The sequence below is a fragment of the Mustela nigripes genome, chromosome 2 (assembly GCF_022355385.1).
Source record: "Mustela nigripes isolate SB6536 chromosome 2, MUSNIG.SB6536, whole genome shotgun sequence".
Taxonomy (NCBI): Eukaryota; Metazoa; Chordata; class Mammalia; order Carnivora; family Mustelidae; genus Mustela; species Mustela nigripes.
In genome coordinates, this window is record NC_081558.1 from 87,588,074 (window position 1) to 87,607,112 (window position 19,039).

At 41.6% G+C, this 19,039-nt stretch overlaps 1 protein-coding gene across 1 annotated transcript in view; it reads left to right on the top strand.

Moving 5' to 3' along the window:
- COL6A5 (collagen type VI alpha 5 chain) overlaps positions 1-19,039 on the top strand; it is a 97,686-nt gene that overhangs the window by 43,634 nt on the left and 35,013 nt on the right. The window contains exons 22-32 of the mRNA XM_059390908.1: positions 1,061-1,123; positions 2,176-2,238; positions 3,802-3,864; positions 5,343-5,393; positions 5,514-5,549; positions 6,949-7,011; positions 8,284-8,346; positions 10,736-10,771; positions 10,890-10,926; positions 14,578-14,589; positions 16,620-17,104. Of these exons, the coding sequence (XP_059246891.1) occupies positions 1,061-1,123; positions 2,176-2,238; positions 3,802-3,864; positions 5,343-5,393; positions 5,514-5,549; positions 6,949-7,011; positions 8,284-8,346; positions 10,736-10,771; positions 10,890-10,926; positions 14,578-14,589; positions 16,620-17,104 (972 nt within the window). The remainder of the gene's footprint in view (positions 1-1,060; positions 1,124-2,175; positions 2,239-3,801; positions 3,865-5,342; positions 5,394-5,513; positions 5,550-6,948; positions 7,012-8,283; positions 8,347-10,735; positions 10,772-10,889; positions 10,927-14,577; positions 14,590-16,619; positions 17,105-19,039) is intronic.

The window sequence follows — 19,039 nt, forward strand, 5'->3', positions numbered from 1 at the left end:
TAATGATAGACCTTTACATGAGCCATTTTTTCTTGGCGATATCATTACTGATATGAGCACTGGAGTCTGGACATCTCTGTCTTCCTTCCATGTTGGAAAGATGCTTGGGCTCATCCCTAGGTAATGGCCTTGGAAACAGGAGTATTCAGTTACCTTATGGGTCCCACTTTAAGCCAGAACTTGCCTGGAAGGTGTGCATAGATCTGAGGCCTTCTCAAAAGTTCATTTTTCTTTTAGGAGGTTTCATATGATTCATATTAAGGCAGAATTTGGTATTCTCTTGAGGGTTCTGGGGTTCCTAAACCAAGCCACCAGTTAGAAAATCCTTTAGGTTAAGTAACCATGGGATCAGTCCTGATCTATCCCCAGGCCTTGTAGGGAGAGAGGTGACATTACCTCAGCTACTCCAGGGTCCCTTTGATACTTAGGGAGTGAACCACATCTAGTCCAGTGGGTGCAAACCACCATTTGCACTGGGCAGCTGGGGCCATTTTATAGCTGGCACTTTGGGGAGGGCACAGTTGACCAGCACCTCTAGTTTTTTCTTCTGTGTGAGAGATCTAGACATGAATTCTGTGGTAAATATAGTATGTACACATGTATTTGATGGCAAATGAAGTTGAAAATGTATTTACGTTCCTCTGCTAAATGTCCTTTTGTGGGAACTTGAAACAACTTTGTTCTCTATTTTACAAATCAATGGTGAGCGCTCTGGCCCAGGTAACCTGCCCCAGCAAAGAATCCATGTAACTGTTGTTTACCTCTTACTTCCTTCTTCTGAGGGTTTTATTTCTCCCTTTGGTTTCTTTCCATGTCTCCCTGTCAGAGTGGGATGACAGTCTTGGACCCAGGCAGAGATTCCTTGATAAGTTCTGTACCACTAAGTCTGGTCCTCCCTTCCATTCCTATTGTAAGATATGCTTAAACTCAGAATTAAAAGGTTACTTGAAGGGTTGGAACAGTGCCTTTCTGTGGATGTTTCAAAAGTACATTTCCTCTGCTTCATTATACCATGTTTCATTTATTTATTTATTTATTTATTTATTTATGACCACCGAAGGGGTTGGATGGAATTCCTGGCAGAAAAGGAGAGAAGGGAAGCGAGGGGCATAAAGGACCACAGGTGAGTGACCCAGGAACCGTAGAGTCAGTGGCCTCCAGCAACACCATTTCTTCCTTCTTCAAAAACATCATCTTCTGTAGTTTATTTTATATTATGTATATATGGGGTATTTTATTTTTCAATTAACTTGGGACAGACTTGGGACAAAAAACTGGGGACAGACTCTTAGCACAACTCCGATTCCTTGCACGTCTCTTAAGCCCTCCTCTTTCTCCTGCCACTGGGGTTCTACTGCGAAGGTACAGACCCACTGCGTCAGCCTGAAGAAAGCATTTGCAAGAAGACAAATTGTGTGGACTTGTGAACATTTCGAAACCCAGTACACTATTCTGGTTTTTCTAAATTTTAAAAATCGATCTGTGCCACGCGTTTCTCCATTGATTGTAGATATTTGAAATTTACTCTACAAAGATCCCTCGCTACCCAAATTGATTTGATTTCTCAGTTCAGCTTTGAATTCACCCTCTCAATCTATTTGGCCCTGAGTTTCTGACAGTGAGTAATGACAGTTGGGATGGTGAGGGATTCCTATGAAAAATGTTTTGGAACTGCTCAGTTCTTCAGCTCCAATAGTGGGAGCTCAGAAGGCTAGGAATATGTGTGTTTGCCTAGTTACTGTCCTAGCATGTTTGTGGAAGACACTTTCGTCCATTTGCAGATTGGGACTGAAACACATTCTTCTTTGGATGTGTGCATGGCACAGTGCACGCAAATGACAATATCTCGTCCTCACACAATCAGTACATTACAACAAGTCTGCTGCACTTAGAACTAACATTTGTCATGTCAAGGGCACCTTTTCTGTTTTTCACTAAGGCCCCATATGGACCAGCGGTATCCCCGCAGAGGAAGACTTGTGGTCCTCTACACAGCAGCATACCCTGAGTCACCTGCTTTGCGGCAGATGTCTCTCCCTGCTGGGGGGGCTGGGTCTCTTGTTAAGGAGGCATCAAGGAGCTGCTGGAAATGACATGAAGAAAAGCAAAACTAATCTAATGGGTTTTCTAAGAATTGCTACAGGGCCAACATATGTGTCTCACAATTTCATTCAGGGCTCTTCCGGGCCAGTGGGAGCTAAAGGGAACATCGGAAGTCCTGGGCCTTCTGGGAAAAAAGTAAGTGTTATCTCTTTAAGATGTGAAATACTGAGAAAAAAAAGTACCTCCCTTCTTTTCTGGATTTCCATTTTAATTCCTCACATGATCCAGGCCCCATCAACCACCCACTGGCTTTCTGCTGATACATTCTTTAGCTTCCATTGAGCAAAGAATTTCTAACTGCTTATCTCTTCCCGTTTCACTAGAGAGACACAGTGATCTCATACATCATGAAACAACTCTGAAAAACTCTCCTCACCTCCTTGGTGTCCTGAATGCATGAGTGTGTGTGATGACGGAGTCCAGCAGGGGGCTGAGGGGTGTCCAGACTCAAATCTGTCTGTGCGTACGGTTCTCTAACTCACCCATCTCTGATGTGGCTCTGTGGGAGACTGTCAGACTGCAGACTGTAGGCCCATTTAGAAGCCCATTCCCCTGTTTCAGACCTCTCAATTGGCTCCCTGCTCTGGGGCCAACTTCTTGGGCCTGGCACCTGGGTGGTCACAGTAGGGGCCAAGCTCAGAAGGGCCCCAGGCTTGGTTTAATGCTGTGCTGTCACCATCTTGGAAGTCTCCGTATTTGAGGATGGGGCCTATGATTTTGTTGTGCACTGAGCCCCATAAATTATGCAGCCTGTCTTAACCTCCGTGTGGCTCTTTGGAGAATCCAAACTCTAATGTAGTTTAGAAGGCCCTTGGAAGGGGAGGTGAACCATGAGAGACTATGGACTCTGAAAAACAATCTGAGGGTTTTGAAGGGGCAGGGGGTGGGAGGTTGGGGTACCAGGTGGTGGGTATTGGAGAGGACACGGATTGCATGGAGCACTGGGTGTGGTGCAAAAACAATGAATACTGTTACGCTGAAAATAAATTAAAAAAATTAAAAAATAAATAAAACTATGATAAACATCTTAAAAAAAAAAAAAAAAAAAAGATGGCCCTCTGACGCTGTTTAGTTCTGAGGTTTCAGAGCTCTTCTCCCTCCTGCCTGCCTGCCCAGGCTTCTCATCAATGGCTCCCCTCCACCCAGACCATCCTCTCTCCTCCCGAATCCTTCTTCTGGCTTACCTAACTCAGCTTTCAAGCCCCATGCCCCTGCTCCTTCCCTTCAGCCAGCCCTCTTCCCTGGCCCCACCAAACCCAATTCAGAGGCCCTTCTTCTTGGCTGCCACGGGCCCCTGAGTTTATAGCTGCCTGTCTAATCATCTCTCTTCCCAACCACACTATTGTTGGCGAGGGCAGGACCACATCTATCTTGTTCGACAGTTTATTTTCCAGGAGAGTAAATACGTGTTGGATGGGCAAACACATCAGCCAATGAATCGACTTGCCCTGGAGTAGATCTTCCACGCTTTGCCTCCTCCTTCCGTCCTTGTATCACATGGGGAAAGCAGTGCTTGCACACGGCCTTGGGCTGTGCTGCTGTTTCCTACTCTCCACTGGACACATTGTCACTGGTTTCCTACACCCCATCTCCTTGTTGAACCCTCCCTGAGAGGCTCGAGTCTCCCTTCGCAACTTCCTGTGGTAGCAGCTGGGTTTGATTTTACTGATCTGAAGCTCTTCTTGTCTCACTCACTAGGGAGAACCTGGAATTCTTGGAGATCCAGGGCCAATGGGGCAAGTCGGACAGAGAGGAAGACAGGTATGACATTTAGGACCCTTACCTTTCCACTACTCCAAGTGCTCAGTTCTGTGGTAAAGACAAGGGGACTGATGCCATCAGCCTAAGCACCTGGGGTATTGAAAGATATTTTAGGGCCTCCTGGGAAGATGCAGGGGACATACTCCCAACCTCTGCAGCTCTCATTCTATAGCTAGTCTGTCTGTTAAAGCAAGGGGAAACAGCTAGAGGGAAAAGGGGCACACAGAGAGGATAATGGGTAAGTCACAGCCGGACATTTCAATATTTTCACAACCGATACAGCCATATAGATGCATGGCTACCCACGTCTCTCCCTGTCTTGCAAAACTCTAGGGCAACAACAAGAAGAGGGGAGTAGAGCCCAAGAATGAACCAGTTGTTCTAGTAGCTCTGGACATACCAGCGTCTCTGTCCAATATAGGAGCAGCCAATATAGGAGCAGCCAATATAGGAGCAGCCAATATAGGAGACATTTTTTCCTTTCTTTTCGAAAATGATGTTTATTATAAATGTTACATGTAGAAACTGTAGAAAATTTACCAAGCATAAGAGATGGTAAATAGGGAAGAAAAATTACCCATCATCTCACTATTTTGAAATATATATTAACATCCTAGAGATAACCCCCCAAATTGCTCAATTTTCCCCTCATACCAATATATCATGAGCATATTTCCATGTCATTACATTACTTTTAATAGCTTCAAAATATTCCACTGAATGTATATACCTTAGTTCATTTGGCCAATCTCTTGCTATTAAATACCTGACTTGTTTTCATTTTTTACTGTCATAAACAGCACAGCAATGAACATTCTTGTATCTAACTAAATTTGGGGGCAAAAATCATAATTTCTATGTAGAAATTTCTAGAAGTAGCATAACTGGTTCAAAGAATATATGCCTATTTAAGTGAGGCTTTGAACTCTTTCTCACAGTGGCCTCAGGAATATTCAAATGATATACGCCCTCATGTGTTATGTAGGAGAATGCATGCTTCAGGGTACCCACACCCACAGTGGGTTTTGTCATTTTCTTTTTTTGATCTTTACCAATTTTGTTAACGAAAAATAGCATCTCCTTACTGTTTCAGATTGCATTTCTTTGGTTACTAGTGAGGAGGACAGTTTTTCATATGTTTATCAGCCGTTAGCAATTTTGCTTTGGGGAAATCCCTCAGCCATGTCCTTCCTTTCAATCAGCTCCTAATATTCCAGGCAAGTAAATGTCACTGACTCCCTTGGTCCTGACCGGTCTTCCCTCTGTTTCCTACAATGTTTGCAGAGCGGAGCTGGCCAAAGTACCAGGGCACATAACAAGAAGTGAGGAAAAGCCAGCAATGCTCATGTACCCAGAGCACAAGATCACTGATAAGGCCCCCTCTACCTGCAAGTCCCTAGTGCTTATCTCCTGCTACCAGTATAGATTGCAATTAAATTTCACTTTTGAGAGAGTAAAATGAACTGGTATGTTCACAGGGGGATTACGGCATCCCAGGCTATGGTCAAATGGGACGAAAAGGAGTAAAGGTAAATATGGAAAGTAATTATTTCTTTAACTGATGAAACAAACCTAAATAATATAAGAAGAAATGATCGTACTACAGGAGTGGCCTGTTGATCCATTATGTTCTCTTCTGCGAATTGTAGGGCCCAAGAGGATTCCCTGGAGATATGGGTCAAAAGGTACTGTGCACATGACCTTGTTTTGAAACTACCATGATCTTAACTTTCTACTTGAGAATTAAGGTTAAAAAAAAAAAAAAAAAAAACCAAAAAGCAAAAAAGCAGGACAGTTGTTTTTCCAGGGCTTCATGAATAAAGGATGATACTTAACTCCTATGGATCTTTAAACTGGAAAAGACTCTCCTGTCCTTCATTGTCTGATGTCCCTGGTCTTGAAACTCTACCTCTAGACCTGCTCTCAAGTCTAGTCCTTCTGTCCTCTTGATTTCTCTGCCTGGAGAAACTCATTTCAAACTCTTGGCTTCAGCTATTGCTGTTTGTTCTTTGTCATTGTGGCCTTTGCTTCCCATTGCCTGGAAGGTGGCAACATTCTTCTCCTGGTCTCTATTTCCACCTTCTCCCTGCTTCGGTTAGTCCCAAACACTGCTCTCACTTGGTGTCTTCCCCAGTGTGACATATACATGTTCCTCTCCTGAACAGTTTCCAGAATTCCTCATTGCCTCCCAGATTGAACTCTAGGACAAATCTGGAGAGGACAGAACCTCTGCGTTCTGTCACCAGGCACACCTTCCATTTCCATCTGAGCAGCTCCTGTTATGTCGTTCTTATACACTGGAATTCTGGATTGAGATAGATAGATTGATTTCTTTCTTTCAAGTGTCCTGTTCAGAAGAGTGTCTCCCAATAGTTGGTCCTCAAATTAAAATACAAAATATTGATTACAAGAAATTGAAGTCCAATCAAATCAAATCAACTACAGAAAAGCAGCCAGTTTTTGAATCTTCTTAAAAGTGCTTTGAATGGTTGAAGTGCCAGAAGAAATTCTTTCCTTAACTAGAGAAGAGTGCAAGAGAGAAGTATATAAATAAGTGTTAGGACAAGAGTTCTCTTTGTAGAAGACCAATTTTCTAATTTACTGATAAAAGGAGAAAGTTAGCATATTTCAGTTTAGGGATAAACATGAAATTAGTTTTTTGATAAATAGGTACTAAAATTCATTTCCTACCAAGGTCAGAGTAAATTTTTTTTTAACCTTCAGCTTTTTCAGAAATGATTCAAGAATTTAGGAAGTAATTAATTATTTAGTGTTTTCTATAGTTAATACTCCATATGTTTTCCTGGATTTTCAAGCATTTTTTCCTTTAGATGTTTTAAAAAATGACTGGGTAGACATTGCCTTGATAATTATTGCATAAATATTTGTATTCTTAGAAAATTAAAAATAGTTTGGAGAATAATTAAGTTTATCAATGACTGAGTTCCAAGCAACAGGAGAAGGTGACATTTAATGTTTAAGATACAGTATAGTTATAAGGTCAATTAAGTATTAGAGAGAATTACTTTTATTCTTTAATAGCAAATATTTTAATATATTGATTCCATATATCTGAATCTTTAGGGTGCTGTCGGTGATCGTGGAATTCCTGGGGGCCCTGGACCCAAAGGATTTAGGGGATTAACAGTAAGTGGCTTATAATTCCAGAAATAATAAATGTTTCTTTGGAAGACCCTGGCTTTTATGTGTAATAATAAATGTGGATTATTGATCTAACCCAGGGGCATCTGAAATGCCATTCCCAGGCTGTGTGACCTTTACCACACCTTTTCAGAGTCTCTATTTCTGTAACATGAGACTTGAACTTGACACCAAAGATCACTTTCAGCTCTAAAATTCTATGGTTCCATGAATCTGAACTATTTTAAAGATTTATAGATTGATAACTGGCTGTTCCAAGAAATGTCAGTGCCTTCCAATATTTTCTAAGGCATATATTAAAGTCCAGAATATTAACCCTGAGCAGAAATGCAGCTGACATCTTCCCACTGTGTCCCTCAGAGTTTTCTGACAATTCTACCACCCATGACCAAGGTCATCTCAGGCATTCATTTTAAAGAAGGCTGTTGAGATCTTCTAATTAGCCAAGTGTAGAGTAAAATATTACAGATTTTTTAAAAAACAAAATGCTGAGACAAGCATCTTTTTACTTTGAAGCGGGAGTGTAATATCAGTGATCATTATCAGCATGAAAGAGATGCAATTCAACAGATATTTTCTGGATAAATTTCATTAGCGTCCATATCCATCACCTTGAAGTATGGGAGTGACACAGCCCACCCGTGTCCTCTTATGTATGTGGAGAATTATTTTTTGTATTGGATCCTTTGCAGATAGGAAATTTTTAATTAGATCTCTGTGTGCTTTAGTATATTTGCTTTTTTTTTTAGCACCAATTCTAGTTTATGACTAATTCAGATCAATTGCACAGCCAGTGCCAGAGCAAAGTATATCACTAAATGGAGAGGCTAAGAGGAAAAGGGAGGTTTTACAATGGTTAAGAATGGCTATTTACATTATAAGTAAGGAATTTACTTGACTTGAATTAATAGTTGCTTTCTTTAAAGACTTTTTTTTTTTTTTGGGGGGGGGGGGAAGGGATGCTTGGGTGGCTCAGTAGGTTAAGTGTCTGACTCCTGATTTCATTCATAATCAGTTCATAATTTCAGCTCATAATCTCAGGTCATGGGTTCAAGCCTCACATCAGGCTTGTGCTCAGCCCTGAGTCTGCTTGAGATTCTCACTCTTCCTCTCCCTTTGCCCCTCCCCCAGATCATGCACTCTCTAAATAAATAAAATCTTTAAAAAAGTGTTTTTGAAGTAGAAAGTATCATTAAAACTGAGGTGGTTTCCATGGATATAAACAGTGTGGAAACTAAAGCATGTTCTTATCTGCAGCTCACTGTAGGCCTGAAAGGTGAACAGGGACCTCCAGGACCCCCGGGCCCTCCTGGACAGAGAGTAAGTACACCGCTAGAACTCAGTAGCCTGTGCTCGTTTTTAGGATGTTCCCCGGAGGGGCACAGTTTTCAAGTCAGAGCACTGGTTCCAGTCCAAGTTCTGCTTCTTCCTAGCTGTGTGCCATTGGGCTGGTCAACCTGCTCTCTCAGTTTTCTTCTAAAATGGGACAACAGATCCTGTCCTACCACCTCAAAGGGTAGGAGTGAGGACCAGATTCTCAAATATGAGCACTCTTTGTGACTGATAAAGTTCAGTGCAAATATTAGCTATTACTGTTATTTTTTTTTTTACTATAGTTTTAAAGTAGGAATGGGAATATGGAAGGAAGCTCCATAAAGGTCTCCTGGTAAAGTTTAGCATGCAAGACAAGTTGATAGTTTCCCCAGTCACTGCCGTTGCCTCCCCATCTTCAAAATGTAGACTCCAGAGACATCGGGAATTATAACCGCAGCTTCCTACTATGATTCCACTGCAAGAAAAATGTCACCTCTGGGAGCATTCCCCGGCAGAGTCAGGCCCATCTCCCAGTGATGAAACATCCATATCTCTATTTCAGTGCCTCTCCTGTTATCATAATGATTTATTTACACATCTCTATCCCCTGATGAGCATAGTTAGGTAAGAGCTAAAAGTTGCCAGCACCTGGGTTTGTGTAGAGGTGTAGGAAGCATTGTGTATAGAGCAGAGAGATAGTCCATCTTGTTCTGTGCACCCTGAGTGTTTTGTGACTACCTGGAGTTCTTCAACTTGGGACCTTAGAGAGAAAACAAAAGCACGGATATTTTGTGGATGACAATAGAATGAGAGTCAACTGGCTATTAAGGGTTCTCTAATACATCTTTTTTTTCTTTCTTTCATGTTAAAGAGCTGGTGAATATGTAGTCCCCTGGGTGAGACTTAATCTCTGAGCCATGCTGATCTGGTCTGAATTGATTTCCTTTTCAGATTCTGGAGATCTATGTGGGGATCGTGCATCTTCCCAGCCTTGTACTTGGTCCTGCTGGTCCACTAGAGCCTGGTTTCACTGTCTCGGGCTTGCTGCTCTACCAGAATGTGACTTCTCCATCTTGGGTCTGCTGGTCTGCTCAAATTAGATCAGCTTCTTTGTCTTGGGCTCTCAATCCTCAGCCTTTGCTTAAGAACTTGAAGTTCTCTTCTAACTTGGTTCTTTAGGACAGGTGCTCTGGAGCTCTGATCCTCTGTAAGATGTGGGCTGCCTCCTCTATTTATTAGCCCAAAACTGTTCTTCTCTCTGTTTTAAATCAATGCATTCTTTTCTGTCTTCCGCCATAACCTATGAAAGGAAGGATGAGACTCTGCCTCTCTCAGTCAGATATGTAATTTCCTGATTCTAGTAGGAAGAATCTGTGCTCCCAGTGGGTACAATTATGGATGCGACAACATTTCTGGATAACACCAGCACCACAGAATGGGCTACCTCAGCATTCAACAGACATGTAACTGTTTATTGAATGGATGGATGGGTGGTTGGATAGAGAGACGGATGACCCAGTTGTCATTTAGAACAGGGGTCTTACACAGACATCCCTGGTTGAGCTTCTGAGGCCAATGAAATTGTACAAATGTGAGCCTGTAATAGCATTTTCTGGAGCCAGCATACTAGCATTCAACAGTTCCCCAAGAGATCTGTGTGCATTGAACATGTTAAGAACTGCTACAAAGAAGAAGCCTGATCCTGAGAAAAGGAAGTAATAAGGGGAGAAAAGTTCAAGCTGTGAAGAAAATATTACCTTTCTTTATTTGTTTATTTATTTACTTATTTATTTTTTAGGAAGCTTCCTTGATTCATTTCAGCCAATTACATGTACTCCTTTGTTTATGACCTCTTAACATTTATGAACTTACTCTTTGTGTAAAGCTCTTCTTTTGTATAATGCCCATTTTGCTACGTAATTATTTCTGGTTCTTTCACAAATGTAGAGGTTGTATGTTACCACCTTGCATTTTAAATTCCTTGATTCATAATACATCTGTACCTATGAATTCTCAACAAATTCCTCTCCCTGTGGCATGCTTTGGGAAGCTTGCGGTTTACATTTCAAGTTTTCTCATGAGAAGTACCTTCTAAGTGTTATATCCTTAGTACAAACATCTTTAAGAAATACTTTTATTTCTTTACTTCTCACCTTGAAAAGCAATTCAGTTCACTCTGGGCAGACATTAGCTTAACTGATCCAATACTGAAACAAAGAAATTTACACTATTGATTTAAGTGGGGAAATAGCACTGTAATCTACCAGTTCTGGAATACTTTAACCATTCTCTGCCAGCTGTATTTTTAAGAATGAGGTATTTTTTCTTTACTCTTGCTTTGTCACTAAAGACTCCAGATCACATCCCAATAACTTGCTCTGTTTTGTTTTCCTAGGGCATGAAAGGCATGGCAGGGAAGCCTGTATATTCCGTATGTATCTTCTTATTCACAAGTGAAAACCTAACCAGTCCACTGACCAATAAATATGGCCACTTATAGGTCCCTGTGCTCATGTTTCTGTTCTCTTTCTCTTTTTTTTTATTTACAGCAATGTGATCTGATCCAGTTCTTGAGGGACCATAGTCGTGAGTATCTGTGTTTCATGGGACAAGGGAGTCTATGGATTGGTGAGGGCACTTAGGATGAGTGTGGTGTGGGTATGCAGAATCAGTAAGCTGAATCCACTGGTGGCATGTGCCCTCTGCAACAGCTTTGTCCTGAGTACTTGCTGTAGGAAGAGCTCACATCAAAGGTGTGACAGGAAGGGGTATAAGTAAAAGCCTTAAGAAGTGTAATTCATATAGGAGAGAAAATGTGCTTGTGGGAAACAAATACAACTTAAATGGTATGTAAATTAGCTCACATGATGTTGTACAAAGGTCTGCAAGGGCCTGGTGTTCAAAGGATGAACATGGAGATTTGTGTTTAGTCAGTTAGTTACTTAGTAATAAAGTCTCTTTGGATGGGGTACTTGAATCTAGTTATGGGGAAGTAATGGGGGAGTGGCAAGAGAATATTTTGAGCAGAGGAATAAAGCAGGAGTCAACAAATATAGTGTCTTTGGTTAGGAAGAAGGGGAAATGAGGTAGAAAAAGACCAGTGATCTCATCTCTAACAATTTATCCTAAGGAAATAAAAAAAAATGATAGGCAAATATGCTTGTCGAAATACTATTCATTAGAGCAAAATGAATATACCTTTAGATTATTTGCACTTAGAAAATAATTGGGTTATGGTACATCATCTTCTGATCAAATACTAAGCAGATACTGGTTTTTTTGAAGACTCTATCAGAATATGAATAATATTGTCATTAAAAAGCAGAAGATTAAATTGGATCCTCATTATTTTTACATATAGGTAAATATTTACACAGAAACAAGCTGTCAAAGCAAAAGTAGAAAAATGTAGCCACTTACTTTGTTAGAGTGGTAGAATTTTAAGTGATCTTTTTTCTTTTTTTTTTTTTTTTTTTTTTTTTTTTTTTTAAAGATTTTATTTATTTACTTGAGAGAGAGACAGTGAGAGAGAGCATTAACGAGGAGAAGGTCAGAGAGAGAAGCAGACTCCCCATGGAGCTGGGAGCCCGATGTGGGACTCGATCCCGGGACTCCAGGATCATGACCTGAGCCGAAGGCAGTCGTCCAACCAACTGAGCCACCCAGGCGTCCCTAAGTGATCTTTTTTCTTGCTTCCATGTTGACTTACAATGATGCTTATATGATCACTGTCAGAAGAATTTAAGATGGGAGAATTGGAGAGACTTTACTGAAGGAACTGGATAAAAATGTAGTCATTGCAAGTATGGGGTGAGGAAAGAATAAAAAGAAAAACAAGTTTGAAATAAGTACAAGGCCAGAGCAGGAGAGGCTTAGTATCACTGTGGATGAGAAGGCAGGAGGAACTGTGAAGGGAAACTTGCTTAGTGGGAAAATAGGATGACTTTAAACATTTTAGAGGTGGGGGGACATTGTGTGAGCCCTAAATGAAGTGATCTCCAGGCAGCTAAATAAACAGACTGTCATAAAGGTACGGATCGAGTAAGGGGACTCCAGTGTTGAAGTCACTCACATACTTGTGGTCCTTGAGGCCACAGGGATGGGTGAGGTCCTAAGGATGTAAAACTACAGAGAAAGAAACAAAAACCCAAAGGATGAATCCAGGAAGACATCTTAGCAGAAAGAGTGGGGCCAAAGTACAACAAATGGCATTGCAGAGATGGGGAAGTTCCGCAAATGTCGTAGTTTGAAAAGAAGCAGGAAAAGGCCAAGGAAGAGAACATTCAAATGAAGGGACCCCTGTGGAAGATGTTCCTTGAGAAGTAGAAAGGCTGTCCAGTACCCAGAGGAAGTGAGAACCAGGGCCTGGGCTCCAGGAGGAGGACAGAGGGAGAGCTGTTGTAGGGAGGGGAGTTGGTCTCAGGAAATGAACAGATATCTTCCCAAGGAAGAACAAAGGAGAAGGAAGCAGGGCAGGAGGTAAATACCAGGCTGTGAAGGGTTAGAGACTTGAGGACAGTTTTCCAACACTGAATGAAAGAAGTTAGCCGGGAAATTAGAGGGCCAGGGGACTGTGGGTTCTGTAACCAAACAGTGCTGACCGAGGAGCATGGACCTCCAGAATGCAGAACCAAGATGCCATTTGGGTGATAGGTTTTTAGAGCTAATTCAGAGGGCCTGGCTTTATAGGTGACATCATGGAGGCCCTGGGGGTTGGACTCCTGCAAGGCCTCCTGGTCTACCACATCTGTTCCTCAGTCCTGTAACACCCCAGTCCTGCAACACGCCCAGATCCTGAGATGGTGACTGGGACCCCACCCAAAATAGGGGGGCTAAGGGGAATGCAGAATGCTGGTGATTGTGTTAGGAGTTAGTATCTTATTTTACAGCTTAGATAGGGCCACAGTAGCATCCTGTCTAGCAGGCTCTGTAGAAGTGACCTTTGCAAGACATCCTGAAACAAAACAATTAACCATAAAACATCGGTCATTATCACAGGTTGAGACAGTTAGTCTCCTAATGTCAGCCCCAAAGACTATCAACACGTGAACAATAACCCAAGTAGGTAGTCGGGTGCATGATCAAATCCCTGACTGGCCCACCTTAACAGCTCGTCCACCAGTTGCAAATAAAATAGGAGGGCCCAAATGATTAGAATTAGGGACATAAGTAAAGAAGTGTTTTAGGAAAAATAAACACGTGAAAAGAGATCTAGTGGTTTCCCCGAAGTCAAGCAGCTTTGTCACACTCAAACCTGGACAGGTGCATCTGACTCCAAAGCCCGTGTTTCCATACTCACAGCAGGTTGCCGGTAAGCAAATGGAGATTCTCAGAGCAAAAGGGATCCATGGCAGGCCTTGAGATGCAGAGGAGGCTGTGGGTTCTGAGTCCCATCTTTTGGCAGTTAGCACCTCAGCAGCCACAGGATTAAGACAGTTCAAAGGTGTTAATAGGGGTGACATGAGAGAGCATGAGCTGTGGGATAGCAGGGTGGAAGCTAGGTTGTTCCCAGTGCTGATAAAATCTTACTATATCGAAGGGACTCATTTGCTTTTTAAGAATTGAGAAACATTAGCAAGCAAATTGTCAGGCCATTGCTTTCTAAAGATTTACCAACATCTCCCTCAGATTGGTCCCCAACTCATAGAGTAAATCACTTAGAAAAACCAGATGCTGTTTTGCTCAGGAGAAATCCTTTGGGGCTTTCCCAACTCTCCCTAGATACAGAGAGCATCAAATGCAGCAGCTGTATTTTTAAACAAAGACCAAGGTTATTGGGAAATCCCCACATTTCTGCAGGACAAGAGAGGTTCCCAAGGGATTCATCTGGGAAGAAAATAAGCCCTCATATTTTAGCCTTGCCTTGCTGAATGACGCTCCAGGCTATAGGAAGAGAGACAAAACAAATTGAATTTGAGATATCTAGCCTTTTAATCAGAGGCTCATCTATTCTACTTCAAGGACAAGTGATCAGTGTTTCAGATTTCCATTGAGATTGTGCTGAAAACTGCTGGCCATGGCTGACAAGGAGAAAAGGTCAGGAAAGTTCCCCATTAGTGAAATTCTGTGTACATGTTCCTCAGGCCTCCAACCTTGGCTTCCTATAATATAGGAATTAGCCTCATCTGTAAGTAGAGTCAAACAAAATATTAAGGTTTGCTGAAATTTTGTTCTAGGGGATTATTTTTAGTCTGTGCCAAAAATATAACCAATTCTTCTCTCTCTCTGTTTTTATAGCTTGCTGGAAAGGTGAGTATTCTTACTGTACTGTGATTCTTGTTGAAGTAATTAACTGCATTCTGACAAGGCCCATTTAAGAGAAAATCTCAGCCACATGGGAAAAAGGACTTCTTCCTTCTATGCAGACACTTCTATATTGTGATTATGGCTATAGTTGTCAATGTCATGTTTCTACCTGATTGTGAGATGGTAACACCCAGCCCCGATCCCCTTCACACTATTGTGCTTTCTAGGTCTTGTCTCTGTTCACAGTTCAGTCTCTTCACAGAGGAGGTTGTGTTACTGGGGAACTCAGGGACGGGGCTTTGAATGACCACATTCTTTGCTTTGTTGCTGACCCTGTGGATACTGGCTTCTTGGACCGGTGATATTCCCTTTCCTGTCTCTGACCCACACACATCTTTCATTTCACCAAGTGCCCACGTCTTGTACACCTGACCTTGCTATGGATGATCTTCCTGGGGCCTGGACTGCAGTGGGTGTCCCAGGGCACCATAGATCCCTTGGACTCCATTGTTGCTGAAGCAGTTATATCAAGGTGAAGAACTCCTGGACTTCCAGAAGTCTTCTGAAGTAGACCCATAGGGACTTACTCCAAAAGTTTGAGCTTATCGCCAAATTTGGCATCATGAGCTTTAATTCTGAAAAACAAACAAACAAACAAAAAAAAAACCAAAAAACTTACACATGTAAGCACCCAATAAAATTTCATGGATTTGAATTAAATTTATCAGATACCCTGCTGGGCCCTAGGAAAAGAAGACAATAAAAATAAACAGAAACTGGTCCTGCTTTCTGGGAGAATCTGTGACAATAGGTCAGTCTTGATGCTTGCCTACCACTTCTTTAATAGTTTTTAGTATTAGGGCTAAGAAGGGAAGAATACTTAATTTTTCATATTTTATTATTCATTAATGGCTTTGATATTTTTTTCTTCACTGAAAATTCCTTGACTCAAGACTCTAGATCAACCTTTCCTCTCCCATCCTATTGCTGAGAACAGTGGGTTGGTGTGTGGGTTATTTAGAGTCCAATGTGCTTGGGGACTTAGCCAGATTGAGGATAGTAGAGCAGCCTATATAGATGAGGGTGTTGGTTTTTTAGATAACTGCTTTTTCTTTTCCTGTGTTGAGAATTTAATAGCACTTTGAACAGTTTGGTTTGATACATAGTGCAGATTCCCTATCATATTCCCAAAGTCCAATCATCAGAAGAATATTAGCATTGAGTTGGAAATTACAGACAGTCCCATTTTTATAACAGCTCATTGCAAGCCTGCTGGGGTCCAGCCATCCTTGCTTTCATTTAAAAGCTGACTTCCATGAGGGCCCTGAGAACCCCCCTCTTGGGAAACAGCCTCTTTGTCCTCCAAATGCTCATCAAGAATAGTAGTCACTCTGTACCTTTCCATGGGGCAATCCTCTCCAGGAAAGAGTCCTTGAGGGCAGGCTTGAATTTTGGTCATCTTTGCATGTATCTTGGTGTATGTCACCTGGTATGTCAGCCAGCATGCTACTGAGTGAATATTTGTTGCCTAAGTGGATGAAAATCTTCCAACTGACTATAGTCATTAGTAGATCATGTCTGATGATTTTTGTAGACAGTAAACTTTCAAAAAACCCTCAAAGCTATCGTTTCCTTTTATTCATATTTTTAAAAATTTACTTACAGTAAAACTCATTTTTTTGTGTGAGTTCCCTTTCAACACATGCGTAGATTCATGTAACCATCACCATGATCAGGATTCAGAACTCTTCAATGAGCCCAGACACTCCCATCAATTTCCTTATAAATAGCAGGCTGATTGCAGGCTATGAAGTCTGAGTGTTCATACCACCACATATGGATGCTCTAGACTCATATAACACTTTCATGGGAACAACGAGTTACTTGTGCGTCCCTCTACTGCTGGAGCTGGAGGCAACCCCTCATCTCCCTAGCCCGTGGTGTGTGAACCAGCCTCAGCCCTGGAGGGAAAGGCACGGGAAGGGCCTCTGATCAGCAAAATGACTTCATACTTCTGCTTTTCATGTTTGCAGAAAGGTGCCCAGTGTACCCAACAGAGCTGGTATTTGCCCTGGACCAGTCCTACGACATCTCCAAACAGAGATTTGATGAAATGAGGGAAGTCATCAAATCCATTGTTGAAGGCCTTAACATTAGGGAAAGTAACTGTCCCGTGGGAGCCAGAGTTGTTGTAGTTTCGTATGATTCAGGCACCAGCTACCTCATCCGTGGGTCGGACTACCGTAACAAGAAGCAGCTCCTCCAGCTTATTTCCCAGCTGAAATATCGAACCCCCACAGAAGCCCGAGACATTGGTAATGCAATGAGGTTTGTGGCCCGGAACGTTTTCAAGCGGACACATGCAGGAGCCAATGTGAGGAAGGTCGCTGTGTTTTTCAGCAACGGGCAAGTGGCCAGTCAGTCATCCATCATCACGGCCACCATGGAGTTCAATGCCCTAGATATCAGCCCAGCAGTCTTTGCTTTTAATGAAAGGACTTTCCTTGAGGCTTTTGAGGTAAGAACTTCCCTTGGCAACTTCTGCCTGTATCACCTGGTAAGACGGGGATAGTGGGAAGTAGGGTTGGAGGTGGGATAGAGGGTCTGTCTTTTTCTGCAATTTCCCCAGCTGTATTGTTGCCAGGATCCATGAAATCCGGTGTCTGATAACAACAGTAGTCAGAAATGAAGGCGGCCACACTTGCTGAGTTCCCGCTATGCACCAGGCACTGTCCCTAGAACTTTACCTACATGCTCACAGTCCTCTGAAGTGAATGTTGTTGTTATCTCCATTTAAAAATGAAGAAACTGGGCACCTGGGTGGCTCAGTGGGTTAAGCCGCTGCCTTCAGCTCGGGTCATGATCTCGGGGTCCTGGAATCGAGTCCCGCATCGGGCTCTCTGCTCAGCAGCGAGCCTGCTTCCCTCTCTCTCTCTCTCTGCCTGCCTCTCCATCTACTTGTGATTTCTCTCTGTCAAATAAATAAATAGAATCTTTAAAAAAATAAATAAATAAAATAAAAAATAAAAATAAAAATGAAGAAACTGAGGTCCAGTTTGAGGGACTTCTCCAATTTTGTGCAGCTAATAAATAGTTAAATCAGAATTCCAACTAAGGTGTGTCTGACAGAAGGGACCATGAGTTTGGGGCTCTACCAGCCCCCTGCAGATCAGGTGTTTCTCACATCTGTCATCTGCTTGCGGTATCTCATTGACTAGCTGGTCTTAACTTATGACAGATGAGGTTTATGTGCTCTCTGAACCCTAATGTTGTGTAAAACATTTAATGAAAATGAATTTATGAACCCAAGAGAGGTTTGGATCAACAGATACTTATGAGAATCTATGTTTCTGCCTCTCCCCCCAAAACGGAAGAATTTCTCCATCTACTGTTCTACTGTTCTTAAATATATTCAGATTGTCCATGAACTACATGCTCCTGGTGAAGCCATGGTGTCTTCCAAGAGGTTATAAGTCTAGATATATACACAAATACCTATATTTCTACTTTAAAAGAAAAAGAAGCACTCTTTAACTCAAAGAGAATTAATCTGTTCATGACACATCCAAGTAGTTTTTGGGAATAGGAGCCCCAGGGAGAGTCACAATAGAAACTGACAGAAAGGATTGTAGGAAGTCAAAGTTTTCTCTATTAAAAATGATTATCTCCCAGCATACTAGATTACTTACTTATTTTACTTGTTATTTTATGGTATGTGTCCCTGCTGCACTAGACTGTAAGGTAGAGATTTCATCTGCTTTGTTCGTTTCTTTGTCCCCAGTTCCTAGAATACCACCTATAACATTATCAACATTTAGTCAGGATTTGTTGGATGAATGAATGAATTAATGAATGAAGATAATATGGTTTATTCCTTGATTTACCAAGGCAGCCTTTAGTCTTTCCATGGGGGACAAGCAAGTTCACAAAGTTCACAAAAGAAATAGTAAGGAATGTGGTAAAAACTTTCTGATTATAAGACTGGAACAATTATAAGCATTTTCGAAAGCTCACTCAACACTTTGCAGTAAAACAAGGTGTGGCTTTTCTAACCCTTTACTATCCCAAGGAGAAAAAGGAAAAAACATGAGTATTCTTGTGATTGAAAGATACCTCATCACCACCTAAGAATGATGGGTTTCTTTCATTGTAACAAAAGTATCTGCCTTCCTGGTGCCTCAAACAGAGTAAATGTCCAATAGATAGCTATTGACTCATCGAATGAGTAAGTGAATTAGAGAATGAATGAATGAATGCCATATATTGCCCATTTCAGTAAATATTAAGGCAAGAAAAGCAAGAAAAAAAAAGATGAAATCAGGCCATGTACTACCAAGAATTTTTTTTTGTTTGTTTGTTTGTTTTTTGTTTTTAACATATCTTTACATTTATTCTCATCTTTGAAGAAAGGAGGTGATCTAAAACAATGATTTCTACAAAAGAAAAACAACAC